This window comes from Acomys russatus, chromosome 4 (assembly GCF_903995435.1).
Source record: "Acomys russatus chromosome 4, mAcoRus1.1, whole genome shotgun sequence".
Lineage (NCBI taxonomy): Eukaryota > Metazoa > Chordata > Mammalia > Rodentia > Muridae > Acomys > Acomys russatus.
Genome location: NC_067140.1, coordinates 67,345,539 through 67,367,173, shown reverse-complemented (window position 1 = coordinate 67,367,173; position 21,635 = coordinate 67,345,539). Strand labels below are relative to the sequence as shown.

At 50.0% G+C, this 21,635-nt stretch overlaps 1 protein-coding gene across 5 annotated transcripts in view; it reads right to left on the bottom strand.

The window, feature by feature from the left end:
• Positions 1–707: 707 nt before the first annotated feature.
• The window catches only part of Smox (spermine oxidase), a 33,643-nt gene continuing 12,715 nt past the window's right edge, over positions 708–21,635 (bottom strand). The window contains exons 2-8 of one of the 5 annotated variants that reach the window (XM_051144665.1): positions 14,686–14,919; positions 9,742–9,968; positions 5,659–5,832; positions 5,297–5,531; positions 3,696–3,856; positions 1,648–1,737; positions 708–1,217 (exon numbers count right to left, since the gene is read on the bottom strand). In XM_051144665.1, coding sequence (XP_051000622.1) covers positions 1,080–1,217; positions 1,648–1,737; positions 3,696–3,856; positions 5,297–5,531; positions 5,659–5,832; positions 9,742–9,968; positions 14,686–14,893 — 1,233 coding nt within the window. In that variant the 5' untranslated portion in view covers positions 14,894–14,919 and the 3' untranslated portion in view covers positions 708–1,079. Of the gene's footprint in view, positions 1,218–1,647; positions 1,900–3,695; positions 3,857–4,771; positions 5,532–5,658; positions 5,833–9,741; positions 9,969–14,685; positions 14,920–21,635 lie in introns of all 5 variants that reach the window. The other 4 variants (XM_051144661.1, XR_007830523.1, XM_051144664.1 and 1 more) reach the window with 4 other exon arrangements.

The following is a 21,635-nucleotide window of genomic DNA, read 5'->3' as shown; positions in this document are numbered from 1 at the left end:
TGGGGTACACCTAGGCTGTTGCACATTTCTAGCAATGATGAATTTATAGCTTCATTGGGCATCTGTACTTTTATTTCTCTTGGGTAAGAACCAGGAATGAAATGCTGTCAGGCGTCCCTCCCTTCTTTTCTCCTTCCCTCCCCTTCTCCCTTCCCCTCACCTAAATCCCCCAAGGTACAGTCACCAAATAAACATTTTGAGGCTCCTTATCCCCACAGAGTTTTTTACAACTCAGACAGCTGGTAATTACTTCCCTCCTGCTTTCATCTGTTCCGCTGCGGTTGATAGAGAAACGCAGGGACCATGCAGGAGAGCCAGAACCTCCCGACACAAGCTCACGAGGAAGTAAAGGCAGCTTCCCACAAAGGAACCTGCACTAGAAAGAAAGCAGCTGGGGGTGACTGAAGGAGGGCCCACAGTGTGCTTAAAGTTCCCTTATGGGTGGCATTCAACACATGTTGTTAGTTTAAAGCTTAAATCAGACTCACTGCCCTGTGGCCAGCAATGAATTCATCAGACCCTGGTATGGAGCCACAATTCCATGGAATTCACCTTCATTCCACACAGGCTAACTGCCATCCAACCAAGCTTCAAGAAAGGCAAGTGGGAAGAACCGGGCCCATGCTAAGGAGAAGTACATATCCCAGGGGGATCTCACCGATTGGACATAACCAGAAAGGTTAAAGGGACATCTTCAATAACCCTAAACACCTTCCCTTTTAGGAGCATAGCCACAGCTCCTTGTACCGACCCCTAGTCAGAAATGTGATTAAACAAACACACACAGAGGCTATAAACTGAGGACAGAAGCTAAGGAGCATGGGATTCTTTTATTATCCCAAAATGCAAAGTATTGAAGGCACTTGCAATAACATAGAGAAAGGAGGGAAGCAGGAAGCAGACTCCCACCTGGTCATTACCCAGCCTGGAGAAAAAGAAAGGCCAGCCCAGTGTCCACTACAGAAGGTTAGATTCCATTCTACAGACAATTAGGAAATAAGAGTACATGGGCAAAGGACAGGACCAGCAATCACGAGTTAGTGGTTCTTTAAGGAACACATTTGGCAGTGAGGACACCCTCAGGGCCCCTGCTGGAAGAGGTCTCGGTACATCTCGATGAGACGGGCGGCCTCACGTTGGCCAGAGAGCAGAGCACCATGGGTGGTGGAGTAGTACTTGCGGTGTGTGGCCTCACCGGAGAACAGCACCTGCATGGGCTAAGTAGGAGGAAGGGGAAGTGAGGGTGGAGAAGCAGCAGTGGCAGCAGGCTCCCTGTCTGCCCCGGAACCCCTATTCCTACAAGGCAGATGTGGGTGAGCAAGACACAGGTGTTGTTGCTTCTAAGAGATGAAGCATCACCCACCCACCCACCCGACCACCTTCCTATTCCGTCCCCATACACCCACGCCTCAGTTCCTCCTGTCCCACGGTTGTTGTTACAAGTCCTGGCTCTATGGTCCCAAAGGCTCCAGTCACATCTTGATAATACCCTAGCCCGTCTAAGCCTTTATTTTCCTGTCAGGCAAATAGATTTATACCACCTGCTTCTGAGGCCATCTGTGAAGAGTAAGTGAAACTACACATGTAAGTAAGCACTTAGAATATGGACGACCATAAACAATAAAGTTAGGTGGTAATTTAACAAACCTTTATGGAGCCCCTACTAGGGTCCAGGGACTGTTCTGGGCACTTGGATGATAAAAGTTGAGCAGGCTGCTGCTTTGTGGAGCTTCCATGCTGGTGGGGAAGCCAGACACGAAACCCAGTTACTAAACAGTGTTGTATGTGATGGTGGGTGTTTGGGTGAGCTGCTCAAAGCCCAGAAAAGAGGTTCAGTGTCTGGGAAAACCCACAAAGCTTCCTGGAGCACGGGACCTTTGCACTGCTTCTCAAAGGATGCTGAGTGAGTAAAGAGGCCAGAGGGAGAAGTCACCACACCTGAAGACAGTGAGATATCTGGTCTAGCCAACGCTCAAGCTCAAGAAAGCAGGTGTCTTGGTGAGACGGAGGCTGGTTCAGTTTCTCCCATACCAAACTCGTGTGGACTTTCTCCAGGGCTGAGTCAACCAAGCCTAGACTAAGTACATGCATGCCTAGCCAGCTCCCGAGTGAGCTGCACCCACCAAGAAAAGAGCTAGGAGAGGTGGGTAAACAGAAGGATGTACTGTGGCCCAGCACAAGTGGTCCACTCTGACACTCACTGTTCTCCCTCCTTAAGCAAGCCCTGGTTCTTTTGTGTGTCTGTCTTGTCTGTCTCTCTGTCTATCTGTTTGTCTGTCTGTGTTGAGACATTAAAACTATGTAGCCTGGCTGGCCTGGAACTCACAGAGCTCCACCTGCCTCTGCCTCCTGGCGGGATTGAAAGTGTGCACCATCATTCCCAGCTCAAGTCCTAGTTCTTAACTGGTTTCAAAGTCATTCAAAATGATAAAAATGACATGGCTCAGTCTCCCTGTCAGCAATGTGTAATCATGTGACTACATTCTGGCCAATTAAGCTTTCAAGTGTACTGCTGTCTCAGCACCAAGGAATCCACTTTCTGGTCCATGTACTTTTTCTGTGTTGTCAAAGGCATAAGGGTCACTGTTCTTACAGGCCTCTTAGACCACAAGGTGACTGCTGAACATGGAAGCCAGGAGCTAATGATATTTGGCCCTCTCACTATCCTTCAGATTTCTGTTATTAGTTCCGCCTTGCTTTATAGGAAGACGCTCTCTCTAAGCATAGCTACACAACACTTTCACTGACAGAAATCTCCTTCATCAATAACTCCAAAGAATTACTCTAAATATAAACGTTACATTTTAACATTTAATGTATTCACACTTAGTAAACAAAATTTACTATGGTGGCTTATTTCTGTCTATCTGTGGGTGGGGGGCGGGGGGTCACATGTGCGCCATCATGTTATATGGAAACCAGAACAACTTGTAGCAGTCCGTCCGCTCCTTCTGTCTTTTCTATGGGTTCTAGGGATTGAACTCAGGTCAGTCATCAAGTTCAAGGCAGTGAGCTCCCTTGCACACCAAGCCATCTTGCTGGCCTCGGATTTATTAGCCTATGTATCTCGGGCTCACCTCAAACTATGTGGCCAAGGATGACTTTGAACTTCTGATCCTCCTCCTGTACCTCTCCAGTGCTAGAATTACAGTTGTGTACCATTAAGTGGGGGAGCTGGGGAATCATACCCAGGGCTTTAGACATGCCAGGCAAGTACTTTACCAGATACAACCCCAGTCCCTCAAATTTATTCTCTAATACATATTGAGGAAATAACTCTATTGCTGTCCGACAGCCCATCTGCACTGCATAACCCAATGTGGGAACCACTGGGCACATGTGGCTTTTGAACTTGAAATGTAAGTGATGCAACCAAGGGACCAAAACTTTAACTTATTACTTTAAATTCTATTTAATTAATTCAGTCTAACTGTGGCTGGAGGCGTACTGTCCAGCCCAGCAAGCAACGATTCACGCTCCAGAGGCTCAAGAAAATATTTTCTATAGGATTCTACTTTTTTTTTTTTTTCTTCCAAATGTTAAGCGTTGCCTTGTTTTCTCTTTCCCTATAAGAACCACCCCCATCGCTCCTCATTATGGCACCGTTAGTGAACACTACCCTGACCCTCCCCCGGACCAGACACATGCAAAACGCCCCCTCCAAGGCTTCTCCTCACCATTCACGGTCCACTCACCGCTGTTTTGGAGCTCTCTGTATAGGGCAGGGGCTTGGCCAGCTTCTCCACATCTGCCCCACTCGAGCCCACCTGTGTGTATGAATAGGAACCCCGGAAGTATGGGTTGCTCCCCCAGGCTGAGCGCAGGATTCGCCTAGGTTTTGGTATATTGGGGTTCCCTGTTGGGAAGTCAGAAGAACCAAGACAAGGGAGCATAAGAAATAGCTATATATGGAAGGCACCCCCAAGACAGACAATCCTCCTAAGCTCCAGGACAATCAAGCGGCCAGGAGGCAGACATAAAAGACAGCATAAATGAGGGTAGCTAGGCTCAAGATGTTCTGCTACTCATCATGTCCTAGTGCCCCCCCCCCCCAGAAAACAAACAGTACATCTCTCAAGACCTCGGTCTCCCTACTTTAAAGTATTACTGGAGGTGGGAAGGTGCCTCAGTGGGAGATCTCCTGGTCGCACTCGGGAGGTGCTGGGGCTGATTCGTGGCAGCATTTAAAACAATTTCAGAGAATCCTGTTTCCTTTTCTAATATCACGGGCTCCTGGGAAGTCCTCCTGCGACAGTCATCAGAAAACACCCAACTAAAAGAGTCAGAGATGCTGGGTATGGTAGCATGTGTTTGTAGTCCCACCACTCAGAAGGCTAAGGCAGGAGGATCTTGAGCTCAAAGCACATAGATGCAACCCAGTGAGTTCCAGGCCACCCTAGGCTATACAATGAAACCCTATCTTTAAAATTAATCAATTAATTAATTCACTCTATCAGAGTAGAACAATTCTCCCTCTGAGTAAGACGCTATGCAACAGGAAATGGCCAGCCATGGTGCTGGTGGGTGACACTTGAGTCCTTTTCACCATGAAGCCCTTAGCGGAAAGGGCCATCACTTTGAGTCATTCAAACTCCAAAAAATGGGACGGTCAGTGACTGAGGAGACAGAGGCTAAACATGGTTCCCTGCAGTGGCTCTCCCAGTAGGCACAGCCACCTCAGTGCCACAGTCTGGAAAAGGTAGAGCTCCTACAGACCTAGGCGTTGAGAAAGCAGCCAGGCCCCAGTGAGCAGCGCGGACACAGGGCCCACCTGTGAACTGCCGAAGCATCTCTGTGCAGATCTCAGCCACGGCCTCATCATCGCACCTCTCCATGACAAGAGCCTCCTCCCCACAGATCCAGCCACTCAGCACGTGGCCATAGCGTTCTGGCGGGTAAAGAACGTCAAAGCCACAGATCTTCCGGTACCAGAGCTCAGGTGGGTAGGTGAGGGTGCAGCTCTCGGCTTCATCCTCCCACACGAACTGTAGGCTGTTGCACTCAGGGCCCCAAAAGGGTTCCTCGAATTCAAGGAAGATCTTGTCGGTGGTACCGATGCCCAGGCAGTGAATGGCAGCCACCTTCTCCGTGGGCAGGCATGGCCTAAAGAAACTGCTGTACTGCCTCTTGAGGACGCCCAACGAAACGGTCACAATCACATGGTCTGCTGGGATCACCTCACAATCCTCGCACTCCACGACTACCGGCCACTGCTCATCCTTGTCCCACCTCCCCTGCTGGGGACTCTCTCCACTCTGGCCACCCTCCCCAGTGTCGTGATTGTGGTCACCCTCACCACAGGGCTCGATCTCAGGGCCTCTGGGGCGAGCTGAGGCCTGGTCCCAGTGGATGCAACGGACGGGTTTCCCCAGCTGGATGACATGCGGGGGAATGCCCTCAGCTAGTAGCTCCACAACTCTCATGAAGCCAGAGGGGATGATGTGATGGGCGCCAGGGATCTCCGTCCACTCTCCAAAGGCGCTCAGGGACACCTCATCTATGCTGTGAGAACTGCTCTCACAGCTCTCCACCTGTGGGAAGACCCAGAGAGAAGCCAGGTGAGGCAGGGCTAGCTCCAAGCAGCATGGCACTTTGGACCCAGACTCCCCCAGAATTGGTCTTTTTCACTCTGGCATCTATACTCCACAGCAAAGATACCTTCAGGTACTGCTGGATCATGGCGAGCTTCAGGCGCTTGGTGGCCTCTGTGTCATCAGGGTCATCCCTGATGCGATTGCGCACCTTCTCCCGGGTGAACACCCCGACGCTGTTCTGACTCTCAGCATTGACTGGTTTACCATGCCGGAAGAACTCCTGGGTCAAGTTATAGACCTGCCAGAGAGACCCCAGGACACTGAGCACTCTTACCACCCTCCACAGGAGGCAGAGGGTGCAACTGGAAAGCCACCTGTTCCCACATGTCCCTGGTGCAACTGTGGCTTCTGCAGGAACCTGCCCTAGTCAGCAGCTCCTTAACTCCAAGCCTGTAAGAGAGGTGCCATCGACCTAAAGCTTTCTTAGGGAGCCCTTCCTAGTACAAACTGCTAACATATAAGACCCGTAGAATCCTCTTTGTGGGCTCTGCACATGTCTGCAAGGGCCCCTACTCCCCTGGGGAACCCTGGGGAACTTGATCTGCACACAGTCACCTTTTCCAAGAACCAGATGCAGAAAGCTCATCCCCTGTAGACATCCTCCTTGTACTACTCAGACAAAAAAAAAAAAACAAAAATAAAACAAAAAAACAAACCCTTCATTTGGTCTGAGGTGCATGGAAGAAGAGAGAAGGGAACCACACAGAAGAGAGAGCATCATCTCTGAGAGGCCGAGTAGGCCAAGAGACAGAAACTACTTGGCAGGTACTCTTCAGCCAAAATATCAACCTACTCCTTACCCACAGTGACCATCAGACCCTTAAACAGGGTCCTTCTGCCTCCCCTGCAAGCCTGTCCCATAACCTTTCCATCCCCCACAAACACTGAACAAGTCTACTCCAAGACAGGCCCTAACTTTCTCACTCAGCATGCATTTGTGGGCTCCACACGGAAGATGTACTGAACAAGGGAAGGTCCGGAGCCTTGCCCACACTTAGGTTGATGAGACAATCTAAGAGAATTTCTACATGATACATTGTAACAGGAAAGAACCCATGAATGCTGAGGTCAACCCCAACAAGCCTGACTGGAAATTGGGAAATAGCAACAGTGGCAAAGAGACTGAGAAGAAAGGGTTATAGGAATTGCACAAAGATGGAGGGGGAGGCATTCAAGAAACTTGAAACGGGTTGATTTGGTAGAGAAGCAACAAGGAGACCATTGTAAGAAATGAACGGCCTTGGGAAGGTAGGTAGGCACCAGGGCAGAAAGGCCTACAGGGCAGCATGATCCCCACCCACTGCTGTCACTTCCAAGACTGTAGCAGAGGACTTCTTAGCCATTCGCCTGTGGCCAGGCACAGTAGTGGTCATCTCTCTCCTTAAAGATAGTCTGAATTTGGCCAGCATGCATTCACAGGAAAGATGTCTCTACAAGACACAGGCGCGCACAGTAAAGATGCCTCTGCAGCATAAGTTACAGCGAAGAACATGAGTGAAACTGTTCGCCTGTCCTGCCTGCAATCACAGGAGGCTGGGTGGTCAGCAGTAGCTGGAGCCTCCTGCAGGATCACTGCCAAGAACTCAACCTGGGGACTCTCCTTCTCCTCCCTGGTCTTCCCCTAAAAGATAAGCAACATGGTGACTCATATTTTAGCTCATGGTCACTGAAGACCATAGAGTCCAGCTGAGGAGTAACAAATGTAGCCATCGTCAACCAGGATGTAAGTCTATCGTGTGGATCTTCTTAAGTACTCTTTATTGGGACTGCAATCCTTGTAACAGTGGGAAGTAGGTGCAATCATGTTCCTTTTACAGATGAGAAAATTGGGGGTCCGAAAGGCCCTATACCTTAAGTGCTCAACATTCTGTATCTAAGGCTGGCGATATAGCTGAATGGGGCAGCACTTGCCCAGCACAGCCAAGACCCTGGGCTCAATCCACTGCACTGAGGAAAAACAAACAAAACAGGGCGGAGAAGATGGCTCAATGGGTAAAGTACTTATAGCTCAGGCATGAGGCCCTGAGTTCACATCCTCAACACAAACCTGCAAACCCAGCCCTGAGAGACTGAAGTCAGGCAGATCCAAAGGCTTCACCCTACAGTTGTTCCAGCTCAAACAGTGAGCTTCAAGCTCACTGAGAGACTCTGTCTCAAATGTTAAGGCAGAGGACAACAGAGGAAGATACCCAACAAGGTTGACATCTAACCTAAACACACACACACAAGTGCATGAGTGCTCACACACACATATGAACACACACGTGCACTCGTGCACACACACATATGCACTCATGCAGACACACATATGCACGCATGCACACACACGTGCATGCATGCACACACATGCAGACACATGCACGCATGCACACACGCGCGCACACACACACACACACTCATGATAAAATGCATCCCTAGATTGGCCTTCAGATCCTTCTTTGTTGGAAACATTCACTAGACAGCTACCCTCAGCCATGGTTTTACCCGGCTTCTTAGAATGGTCACCAGAGTTGACTAAAGGCCACAGAAGGAAATCCTGACCTATATTTCTACCTTCAGACCCTGAGCAACACTACAGCTTGACAATCACCTTGTCCATTTTATTTTCCACAGCCCCAGCTCTTGGCTTGCAAAAAAAGTGAAACTGACCAACAGGAAACAGAACAAAGCATGGCCACTGAGGCTCATTCTCAGGAAATATCCACACAGCCAGGCATGGTAGCACACATATATAATCCCAGTACTGGGAAAGTGGAAAAAAAAAAATCAGGACTTCAAGGCCATCCTTGAAATGTAAGCAAATGTAAGGCCAGGCTGAGCTATATGAGACCTAAAATAAAAACATAAGTACTGCCAGGCATGATGGCGCAGGCCTTTCCAGCACTCGGGAGGCAGAGGCAGGGGGATTGCTGCGACTTTGAGGCCAGCCTGGTTTACAAAGTGAGTCTAGGAGAGTCAACTCTACACAGAGAAACCTTGTCTTGAAAAACCAAAACCCAAAAAAAAACAAAAACAAACAAACAAAAAACCGTAAGTACTCAGGGTTAAAGACTTACAATAGCTAAGAGTCAAGTGTGCAGGCCAGTAAAGTCTACTTGGAAGAAGGCAGGTTACTGTCTGATCATTAGTAAGTCTACCCTTTGTATGTGAGTGAAAATCTACTGCATTCATGTAACTTGTCAGTACATACACACAGAACAGAATGTGCACATCCTCCATGAACCAAAAACCTCACACAGTGAGAGACTGACAAGTGTAACACTAAGGACTTTGTGGTCTATTTACTGACCTGGTGTGAGGCCATGACCACAAGAAAACAAGACCTGTTCTTTACCTGACTTCTTTAGTGCAATCCACAGCACTACTGCAAGACACTAAAGACACTGATAAGTTTTTCTGCCTGGATGTTTTGATGATGTACAGTATTGTTACTTCTATCTAAATGGATTGTGATGCTAACCAATGTAGTAAGAGTAATAAATACTGTGAGGCTGGACACTAATACAGTAACCACTACATGCCTGTAGCAATTTGGAATTTAGTATTAGTTCCTGCACAGTTTCACTAGCTACATTTCAACAACTCAAAACCCACAAGTAGCTAGAAACTATACTGGATGGTGCAGATCTGAAACATCCCCATCAGTAAAGAAGGTTCTCCTGAACAATGCTGGTTACATGTGATTCCAAAGATATTATTAGAGTTCTAATAGATGTTATTTGAATTAAAATAATCATCAGGGGATTGAGATCAATGCACAAAAGTCAGCTCTATTGCTATATACCAGGAACAGCTAGAAAATGCATTTTCAAAAGGTTGAGTATTAACTGGGCACAGTGGCACACACTTTTAATACCAGCTCTTGGGGAGGCAGAAGCAGGAGGATCGCTGTGACTTTGAGGCCAGCCTGGTCTACAAAGTGAATCCATGATAGCCAAGGCTACACAGAGAAACCCAGTCTCAAAAAAATAAAAAAGTTGAGTATTCATTTAAAAAAAAAAAATTTTAGTGACAACAATTGTTACAACCCAAACACCTAGTAAAGTCTAACAAATGACATTCAAGGCCTTTTTGAGAAACTCTATCAGTTTCTCGCCCAGCTCAGCACCTCCACTGCATCCCCACATTGTCCCGACATTCCCCTTACCTCGTTGTATAAATCGCTGAATTCCTCAACCACATCCTTGGGGATCCGGCGGCCGCGGTTGGTGAGGTAGCAGGCCACGCCATTCTTGGAATAATGGCTGATGCGGCCCACACTGCGCTCCCCATCTGTTGTCTCTTCCAAAAGGCCATTGGCTTCTGCTAGTTGATAGACAGGATTCCCATGGGACCCATGGATCCAGGTGGCTCCCAGCTCAAAGGTGGCGTGTCCTGGTGGTGACAACAATAGGCCCTTAGAGAGGCAGAGGTTTCCTCAGAGAGGGACAGTATGGCCTCCCCTCCTTCTCTAAGAGGACCCCAACCACAAATACTCAACAGGGCAGCAAGGGGATTGGGAGCTCTCCCTGAGGAACAGCCAAAGCCTACAGAGGAACATCACCTGACATCAGAGGCAACGACCAGTGGGGAAAGCGCTGGCCAGAGTGGCTCTGGCACGTGCCCCAGCATCACCTCATGCCATCAGTTTTTTCCTTTCCTAGTTTCACCTTCTTCTAAGGCAACACTACACACAAGACCCATACTCCCGCCCACTCAGGAGGAATCCTGGGGATATCCCCTGACATTATTCCTTCTCCTTAGTCCCCCATGGCTCTAGGGTCCAACGCTTCTAGGACAGAAAGGAGGATGACTCCCATTCAGAACACTTTCCCAGGGTGGAAGACTATAATCCCGATCTCCAGGGAACTTGGGCCCTGAGATCCCTCCACACATTGGGGCCGACCCCGAGACTCTGTCTAGGAGAGTTGAGGGAGCACTCCTGAGTAAGATGTTAGGGGCCTCAGAATCCACTCTACCTCCTCACCCCAGCCAAGGCAACAGGTCTGAGGTAAGCTACCTCTGTCCTGAACCTCAGTTTCTTCTTCAGATGCCAAGGGCTGAGCTGTGAAGCAGCTTTCCCTACCTGGCTTCTAGAGAGGTGAAAATAGTTCAGAGAGCACAGAGAAACAAAACAGTGTGTGTGTGTGTGTGTGTGTGTGTGTGTGTGTGTGTGCGTGTGTGTGCGCTTTCCAGGCCAGGCTCGAGCTCTGTATGGTGAATTTCCTGTCAAATTCACAATAATTTCCTCTACCCTTGTGCACATACCCTTGACAAAATGGCTGTGCATGCCTCCCACTGAGAGGCAGGGTCTACCCCTTGAATTTGGGATAAACTTGTGACTTGCTCTGATTAGCAAAATGTGGTTTAAAAAAAAAAATTATTTGTGGCTTCAGGGTCAAGGCCTCAGCAGACCGGCTTAGTTCATCCTCTACTGTGGTGATTAAACACCATGACCATGAGCAACTTGGCGGGGGGAAAAGGGTTTGCTTCAGCCTACCATCCCACTTCACAGTCCATCACGGAGGAAAGTCAGGTATAGACTATCAAACAGGGCAGAAACCTGGAGGCAGGAGCTGATGCAGAGGCAGCAGAGAGATGCTGCGTACTGGCTTGCGTGCTCAGCCGCTCTCTTATAGAACCTAGGACCACCAGCTCAGGGATGGGACCACCTGCAGAGAACTGAGCCCTTCCATACCAGTCATCAATCAGTAAGATGCACCACAGGCTTGCCCGCAGGCCAATTTGGTGGGAGGCAGTTTCAAAATCAAGGTTCCTGCTTCCAAAATGACTCCAGATTGTGTGTCAAGTTGACATAAAACTAGCTAACACAGGGCCACATGGCTTCTACCCTCACCCGCTAAAAGTCACAATGATGAAAAAAAAAAAAACAAAAACAGGCTCACCTTGCTAGGAACATGAACCCAGACCAAAGCCCATATTCCCTACCAGACAAGAGGGTAAAGCCATCTTAGAGGTCCTAACAAACAACAGTGACAAATGACTCTAACATGCAGGGACGGAGGCAAAGCCAGCAAAAGGCTCACCTACCCAAGTCCTGCCCACACATCCAACCCATGGATTCTAAGTAAATAAACAGGTGTCATAAGCTATTATATCTGAGGTGGCTTTTTTTTTTTTTTTTTTTTTTTTTTTTTGCAGCAATATCTGTCTAGCACTGTCTAGAGACAGGAACACCACCCCTTACACTCAAGAACTGGACAGGCACTCCTTATTTGCATGCCTTCCCTTTCTTGGGATATTTCTAATTAAACCACCAGTTACTAAATATAGGCCCGAAATATGAATTTCCTAAAACAGAGAAGACACAACCTCATGCTACAGCCAGCAAGAAAAGAATTGCCTGGTATCTCAGAAAGGGGCAGGCATGCACAGGCCCCCCTGTGTAGGAAAAGAAGGCATCAAAACCTGAAAGTCCAGCGCCTTGCCTACAGGAGCAGCCTGCTGACCACTGAGGGAAACTCTAGAGCCTCAGGCTTGGATGTTGCCGTACTTTGAGCTCCCGACAGGAGCAGAGACAGACCAGTGATATTACTGTTGTTGTTGTTATTACTATTAGCTTAGTTTGTTTTTAGGCAATTCCACACATGTATGTAATATAGTACCAATCATTCTCTCCACCCCCCAAACCCCTCCCTCACATTCATGGCTATTCATTTTGTTTTGTGACCCACAGATTAACCAGGACTCTCTTGTCCGACCATGGGTTCAGAGCTAACTGTTGGAGGCTGGTGGGCTCAGCAGTAGGATGACTGAACACAGGAGTCTTACTCTCCCACAGTCTACTAATAGCCAGTAGTTGAGAGGTAAAGGGGGAAACAGCAATTTGAGAAGGACCTGAACCCTCTCCCTGGCACAGCAGAGAGGCTCCAAGCCACACAGAAACCAGGCAGGTCAAAAGCAAGGAGACGTCTTTCCTGTCTCTATATGTTCCTCAAGCGTGAGAAGAGGTGAGGAGCAAGGTCAGGTCAAGGTTTGCCAGGAGTTGGGAGGACCAGAATAAGGTCATCACCAAGGATGTTCCCCCCACTCACCCTCCATCTCTGCCGCCTCTGTTCTTGCAGAGTGTTCCAGGCACCACCTCATGCCTCCTCACCTCAGAGCCTCTGGCTCTGAACCCCGGCTCTCACTACGGACAGGTACATGGCCACCATGCCGTGTTGTAGCACGTCCATCTACACTGGGCTCTGAGGTCTGCCTGTCTGCATGCGACGCAGACACCCGCCCAGCATGCGCTCACCAGTCTTCCCATTTCTCACCCCACACACCCTGTTTCCTCCTTCTCTGCCTGTCAAGCTTTCCAGCTGGTCCTCTGCCTCCCTGTGCCTTCCCTGCATGGTCTCAGTTGTCAGCCACCTCAGGGCACTGGACCACTTGTCTCCCCATCTTCTGTTTCTATGTCAAACTCTGAATAGCTCATCAAGCCCAGAGAATCCATAAACGGGGATGCTCTTTCCTGAGGCTCCCACCCAGCCAATCAACAGTGGGCTGGGGCTCCCTGGCTGCCCCAGCTTTATTGAGAACTTTGGATGGCACTTTCATTCTCACAGCCAAGAAACAGCCAAGTCTGTGCCTGAAAAGTAGATATAAGGCCTCTTATGTGCCCTGCAGGAATGGTTCTAAGGAAAGACTCTTAATGTGCTCAACAGGTCTACGAGAAGAGAAGGCCCGAGTGTGCCTTTGGTGTCCACTGAGTCTCATGCGAACCATCTATCAAAGCAAGTACGCTCTGTGCGGCAAACACAAAATCTCCTAGAGGTGTGACTGTGGTGGCTCACACCTGCTATTTCAATACTTGGGAGGTGGAGAATTGGAGTTTCAAGGCTCGCCTGGCCTGACGATGGACACCCTGTCTCAAAACAGAAGACAAAGCTGGGAGATGGCTTAGTTGGCAAAGCGCTTGCCACAAAAACATGAGGACATCAGTTAGAGCCACAAAACTTCCTACGAAAAACCCAGGCACGGTAGTGCACACCTGCGATTGGCAGAAGCGGGAGGAACTTTAAAGAGCTTACTGGCCAGCCAGCCTGGCAGGAAAATGTAGTTGCAGGTTCAGTGAGAAACAGAGACCCTGCCTCAAAAAGATAAGGTAGAAAGCAATTGAGGGCAATGCCCGATGTTGATCTCTAGCCTCTGAAAACACACACACACACACACACACACACACACATAATCTAGAGGGTCCACATCACTCACATACTCCAGGTTCATGTGTGTGGTCTCACCAGATCATCTTCCGGTTGGTTTCTAACCCACTCAACCCACTACTGGCCAAAACACCCTGACAGGCTGTGTCTGTGGAAGCCCCAGTCTCTGCTCCATCTCAGGAAGCATCCCTATGCTCTACAACCCGGATAAAATCTTCCCACCCCAGGGGCAAGTCTCTTATCTGGCTGATTTTTCCAGGGTCTTAATCATTTGCAACCTCGACAGATCTTCTTTACAGATAACCCCAAGACCCCCATGTTACCCACAAAGAAGCTTAAATTCCCCCTTCCACCTTAATAATCTTAGTTCCTCTTGTCTGGACCTCAGTCGTGACATACTAATTCATACTAAAAAAATAATTCAAAACTTATACAACACTCCCTCCTGTGACATTAGAAATGGCCCCCATAGTTCTAATAGTCTATAGATAGTCAGATAGTCTGACTCTGGGTATATCTTCCCCAATAAACACTGTCAACCTTTCTTTTTTTTTTTAAACATATATACATTTTTTACTTTATGCACATTGGTATTCTGCCTGCATGTATGTCTGTGTGAGGGTATCAGATCCCCTAGAACTGGAATTACAGACAGTTGTAAGCTGCCATGTGGTTGCTGAGAATTGAACCCAGGTCCTTCAAAAGAACAACCAATGCTCTTAACTGCTGAGCCATCTCTTCAACACCCACAACCCCAACTCTTACACCAAGCCAGCATTCTCCAGAAACGGATGTCTGTGCAATCTGGAAAATGCCCACATTTGATTTGTACGATCAAACACTTATCCCAAGGAAAGATTAAATCAGTAAGACTTCAGGCAGGACCCCGGGGTGGGGGGACAAAATGTAGCATAGAGAAGCAGCCAGGCCTGAGGGGTGCTTACCAAGTCTCACGCTCTGCACACGGCCCCCGATGTGGCTGGAAGCCTCAAGCACGGTGACATCCGTGAAGCCCTGCTCCAGAAGTGCTCTAGCTGCAGCTAGACCAGCCAGGCCAGCGCCGATCACCACTACACGAGGCTGTCCCCTTCTCCGTAAGCCACAACTGAGAGGGTCATCCGCACTGTCGCCACTGGATTCACAACTTTGCATACCGTCCGTACTCGCCTTCTAGGAGCCTGCAATAAGGGAAGGGGGTCGGGGTCAGCTCACTGACCCGAGAAACAGTCCCTGGTCCCTGCTAGCTGGCGAGAAGAGACACACCCCGCCCCCCCCCCCGCAAAAAATGCAGAAAGGAAGACAGGAAGGGGCAGAAAGAGCCAGGGAGGGAGACTTTTTTAGGGCCTACCAACAGCCAAGAGGTAGAATCCACCAATCCTGCCCTCAAGTCTCTTAAGCTTTGCCTGCCCCCTGCCCACAGGTCCTAAAATAGAGACAAGAAACAACCTGAGAACAGATGGCCAAAAGGCCAAAGCCAGGAGACTAACATTGACGCTTTGTTCAACTCAGATTGGCTGTTCTTTGTGCCAAACCCAGGATGCTCACACAGACATCAAGATATTCACACATAGCCGGGATACTTGCACAGGCCCCAGAATGCTCGCACCAGCCCAGGACACCTGTACACATGGCACAGGCCCCAGAACGCTCGCAGCACCCAGGACACCTGTACACATGGCACTGGGCTCCGTCCCCATCTCTCACCTGACTCTTCCCTAGTGCCCTGTGTCCCCCCTGTGCTTTCCTTCTCTCTGCCTTCCGAGACAGTGAGGTGGCAGTGTGGTGGGAAAGAGAAAAAGCCTGCGACTCCCCCACTCCTCCAGAAAGTGCTAGTGTCCGGCAACCCTTGCTATTCTGGTAGGTCCCTTCCCCATCCACACGGTCCCCAAGTCACCACAAAACAGCAATGAACCCAGGAAACAGTGGACTGTGATGACCTGTGGCACCAGGGACCAGACATCAAATTGACAGTTATACTCTGCCAGCTTGCTTAAGAGACGCCAGACTTGGGCAGCTGGTAATGGCAGGGCGAGGAGGCGGCCCAAGGCTGGGATATGCTGCGCCTCTATTCCCAGGATGCCCGGGATACTTGGGAACTCAGCTTACATGCTATCCCTCGCGTCCCCTGGCTCAAGCAACTTAAAAGTCCAGTTGTCTTGGCTAAGGTTTGAGTAGCAGACGCCGCAGAATTTAATAGCACCAGGACCCAGCAAGGGTTTGCTGGGAAGCTGCTGAACCACAACCAGGAAGCAAAGAAAAACCTGTCACCCACACCCTTAAAGCAATCATGACCTTTCCCGGATACAAATTTCCCAGGAATGTATAGCTTTTATCATACTGACCAAATCCTGGAACAATCAAAAAGCCCGCCAAAAACAACAGTATGCATGACCTAAGCATGCAGCGCTCTCATCCCATGAAATACTGGGCAGCGACCGAACCGAGCCTCTGAGCTCCCACAGCACAGATGCGCCTGCAAACATGAGGCTGAGCCAGTGGCCAGACACCCAGCAGCACACACTGTACTGCTCCATTTACATAGAGTTCAAGGAGAGGTAAACAATCTGTTGAGGTCGAAGATTAGCGGAAATGGAAAGTGAGTGAGAAGGGTAGAAGGGAACGAATCTACCTTGATCTGAATGGAAGTTACACAGCATGTCCACTTCCAGCTGAGGTTTCCATTTCCCTTGGGACAGTGTCTTTTTTTTGTTTTTGTTTTTGTTTTTTCCTAAATATGTTCTGGCAAAGAGGCTGCCTCTCCCCAACTTATCCCATGTGATACCTGGGCCTAGACAGAAATGCTTCCTCCCTTACTGCACCTAGCAGCTCCTAGGCTCAAACTGGCCAAGACAGGGTAGAACATGTTTCCCAGACTGCAGGCAGGTGGCGCTCGAGGCCCATAATCCCTCCCAGGCAACCCCAGCTTTGCCAGAGGAGGAGGCCACCAGTAGATGAGGGTAGGGCTTTCCTGCCTCCTCCTCAGCTACCCTCTTCCCCTTCTCGGTCCCCAGCCTCCAGGGAACATGCCAAGCAAGGCTGTCTGGCGTCTCTCCCTCCCTTCCCCTCTGCTCTTGCCCAGGTTCCTGCAAACTAAATTTAGAGGTGAGGATGTGGCGGACTGCACGCGCTGGCAGGGTCAGTGGCGATGCCACCGGAAGTCGGCCAGCCACCGCTGCGACAAGCTAGTAAACACACGGAGGGCTGCGTCAGCTGTAATGATGCCAGGGTGCCCAGGCACCGGGTAAGACCTGACACCGCTGCATGCTCCAACCCATACTCTGGAACGAAAGTGGGGATTCCCCCTTTACAGCACCCCTGCCCCAGGGATACCCCAACAGCCTCATTTTTGCAATAAAGGGGTGGGAAGGCAGCGGTGTTTGTAAGGCTTAGTTAGGAGTGGGGCCAGGCCTCAAGACGCTGCTGTGTAGAGCAGGGGTTAACAGGGATTGATCTGGAGTTCCCACACCCACCTGAAATTCCAGTACTGGGAAGGCTAAAAGCAGGAAGATCATGAGGTTCAAGCTAGCCTGGGCTATATGACAATACATTATCTAAAAAAGAAAGAAAAAAAAATGGGGCCGGGGGTCCTGCTTATCACAGGATCCCTACCTAAGGCGCTCTCTCTAAAAGCCAGAATGGCTGGCCCTCACTATACTGCTGTTACAGCAAATAAGGCTGTCACAAGACTGTCAGCTTTTAAGGACCTCACATACAAAGGAACAGGTGCTGTAGGTATCTGGAACGGACTATGGGCCACCTTAAAGATGGCTACAGAAAAGAACCCGCCATTCCCAACACCAACTCTCAGAGACCTTGAACATGGGTATCAGAGGAAGCATCACGGGAGAGCAGGACCCTGTGGGCCCCCAACCACTAACATTCACAGCTAACCCCACAGCCCCAGTCTTCCATGAGCCTTGCCCCAAACCAGCTCCATCCACCCTTGTTGCTCACGAGAAGCCAGAGGCACCACACGCAGCCAGAGGCACCACACGCACAGCCACAGAGGGCAGAGGGATGTCTACCATGGCCTCCTACTGCCCTCAGGCCCAACTGTAAAATAAGAGAAGACACATTCAGAAAGCCTGTTGTGCCAGGCTCGACGGATCTTTGCTGCTGCTGGTGTTTGTTTCTTCTTGTTGTTGCTTTTGTTGTTGTTGTTTATCATTCCCCCCCTCTTTGGGATTTTTTTTTTTTTTTTTTTTTTGAGGGAGGGAGGAAACTGTCTTATTGAGGAAGAATTTAAATGGTCCTTGGTGCACGCCTGTCCCTCTTTCGCCTTGATCTGTATGCACAGGAGAAACAGAACGCCCTGTACTTGCCCACAGATAAAGGAATGAAGAAAAAGTGCTGGCTCAGCCAGGCGGTGAGGGAAGAGGAGGGGAGCTGAGGGAGACACAGAACAATAGACACTTGCCTTCTTGCTCTGGCCTCCATGGTAAATTGGGGGGTGGTGGGGGGCAGTTCTAGGGCTTCCTGCCCAGCATCCATGTCCCCAAGCAGGCCAAGCCCCAAAAGAGCTTCAAGAAATCAGGTCAGCCAGAGCATGAATGGCTGCCTTAAAAAAAATACCCCCACTGCCTCCTGACACCACTTTCCCAGCCAGTCACGGGCCACGGCTTCCCACTGTCTGCACCACCTCCACCCTGACCCTGCTGAGCCACAACTCAGCTGAGGTGGCACACAACTTCCTGTACTCATCGACAGCCCCAGGGTCAAGGCTGTGGGTGTCCTTAGCAGAAGATCCCCTTTAGCCATTGGACTAAGCCAAGTCATTCCTACAGCCCAAACACTGCTGCCTCTACCCACAGTGCCCTCGGGGACCATCCAGCTGCCTCTCTCTGAATCTCACCTGTACCCAGTCCCAATCTCCACCCTCTAGACCAGGGGTTCTCAGCCTTCCTAATGCTCCAACCCTTTAATAGAGCTCCTCGTGTTCTGGTGACCTCCCAACCATAAAATTATTTCATTGCTACTTCATAACTGCAACGTGGCTACTGTTATGAATCGTAACATAAACGTCTGTGTTTTCCACGGTCTCAGGCGACCCCTGTGAAAAGGCTGTTTGACCCAAAGGGGTTGCAACCCACAGATTGAGAACCACTGCTCTAAAGGATAACTGTGGCTAGGCCTCATTAATATAATCGGAATACAACACAGCAACTCACTGAGTATCTACCCCGTACCAAACATGGGAAAACCCTAAGTCCTCCAGCTGACCTCAACTCTTCACAATATACGCCCCACCACATGCAACACAAACCCCTAACTCCGCCAAAGCCTTGGGCTCCCCCCAACCACCTAATAGCCCAAGGGAAGCATGTCCCTTGCCATACATCAAAGAAGAAGCTGCCACTGGGTTCTAACCCGAACAGTCCTCCAGGGACTTAAAAGAGCTGCGCCACCATTTCCCAAGGCAGCTGTGGGCTGTAGCCCCCACATACTGGCTCTTGAGTACAATAGCTACCACGTGGCTCCCAGAACACAGGTGTCTCACTAGGGATCTATTACTGCCTACTGTCTCAGGACTGAGGCTGCAGCCTCCCTGTCACTGAGCAAGGTTGGATTCCAGGCTGGACTGGTAATTCTCCAGCAAGTGAGCATGCCCACAGCCTGAGAGATACCACTCTGCAGCTCGGCCGCCCAACCAGCACAGACAGACAGACACCCCTTCCTCAGCATTGGGGCCACCTTTGACTCTCCCACTCATCCACAAGTCACTGTGCTCCCCAACTGTGGTTGCTACCTCAAATACAATGCCACTAGCAACCACCTCCCACACCTTTTGAAGAGACAAAATATTTTAAGCATCCTGGACCCTCTGAGCATGAGCTACTCCACCAGGCACCTGAGGTGCTGCTCTTAGCTCAGCTCATCCCAGTCTGGATTTCCTCATCTGCTGCCTGCAGAAGAGTAAGCATCAAGGTCACCAGCCCCCTCCTCACAGTGCAGGACTATATTAGCAGAAGCATTCCTTCCAACCAGCACCCCTCCTACCCCCCCAAACCCTATGCTTGCTCATGAGAGACCTATCCAGGGTGCCCTCAGCTGCAGGGGACAGAATACCTGCACCATCCTCAAGCAGCCCTGTGGCAGTCATGACTCTCTCACAACAGTGGGCTAGGCAGTAGCCAGCTTTATCTTCCCTATAGAGACACTCTTTCCAAGCTTCTAGGAGGAGGGAGGGGGGCATAAAGGAAGCCGGTGCTGGTCTAGGGGAACATCTTTGGGCTGCCTGGCAGGTCTGCAGAGGGATTTGGAGTCTTGAGACCCCCTAGACAATGCAATTATTCTTCTAAGGTTAAAAAAAGAAAGAAAGAAAGAAAGAAAGAAAGAAAGAAAGAAAGAAAGAAAAAGAAGAAGAAGAAACACTCCCAGAAATCCCACAGCAGCTGCCTTGCTGTGCTGGCAAACAAAGGGGCTCTGTGTCTGTACAAGGCTCCTCCCACCCTCCAGTCCCGGGGCAGGGCGCCCCAGCCTCCCAACCAGACCCTTCCCAGCCTTCTCAGGCCACAGTGAGGACAAGGCACTGCACAAGCAAACCAGAGGGCCAGGCCAACAACAGGGACAGAGACGTAAACATAGTGGGCAGAACAGGGCAGTCCAGCTTAGTATCCTGCTTGCTTCCTCAGTAATCCTGGGCCAGGGCCTGCCTTTCTCTAGGCCCCATTTGGCCTACACTTCTGAACTCACCCCAAAAATATCATACATGCTCCCAGCTCCTGGCGGGGGGTGGCACGTGTCTCAGTCCCACCTGACACCCTAAGCTGCTGCCAGTCTTCAGGTTTCTCGTGGGGGCACAGGAGAGGAGCTCTGAGTACTATCTCACAAAGAGAAGGTGAAGATGGAAGGCCCCCAAAAAATCATTACAGAGCTTGGAGTCACCCTCCAAGAGCCCAGAGCTCCACTGCATGTAAAGGACCGCAGAACTGTGAGCTAAGAACCCAGCCCTGCATCAGCCTTGGCCCCAGCGCACACAGGATCTTGACCTTGGTGTCACTCAAACACTCACAACTTGACTCACAGCCCAAACCTGATGGAGGCTGAGCCCCTCAACCCTGACTCTGCCTGAGCATCCTACCCAGATTCCATGGGCATTAGACAACTCCAGGTTCACAGCAGGGAAACAGAGGCACCTCATTTCACAGACCACCAGCAGCCCTGATAGTAAGCAAGGCCCCAGCTTTCCTCCTGGTGCCTGGCTTCTCTCCAAGCACAGAGCCTTTGTTAGGCACCTCTCTTCCCTCAAAATGTAGTTCTTGTAAACCTGATTCGGGGAAAATGGGGTGGGGGAAGTGGGAAGGGGAGCAGGCACCCCTGGCAGCCCTTGGCTGGCATTGGAGGAGACAGAATGAACACATCTCCCTCATGGAAGTAGTGGGCAGGAGTGGGCGGTGCACTGAGAGAGGTGAGCGCCCTGGGCCAGACTCAATTTCCTGCTACACTGCAAAGTAGAACAGACATGAGGTACTTTTAGAGCTCCCTGGATGGGCAGGCCCAATAGGAAGCCTGTCTGGGGCATCACCAAGAAAAGATAGCTCTTGCTCACAAACAGTCTCCCCACATCACAGCTTGTCATGTATGTTCTAAGATATGGTCATCAGCTTTTCAGTATTAGTAATCTGAATTTCCACCCCTTACTGGATGATGAGTGACAGATTAGGTGGCTTTTGCTTTTTGTTAACTTGTCACAAACTAGAGTATCTGTAAACAGGACCCTCACCTGAGAAAATGCCCCTGTCAGATTACCTGTGGGCAAGTACATAAGGCATTTTCATGATTATTATTAATGATGTAGGGGGCCCAGTCTATTGTGAATGGTGCCACCCCTGGGCAGGTGGTCCTGGAGTCTATAAGAAAGCAAGGCTGGCCAAGTGGTGGTGGCAGACGCCTT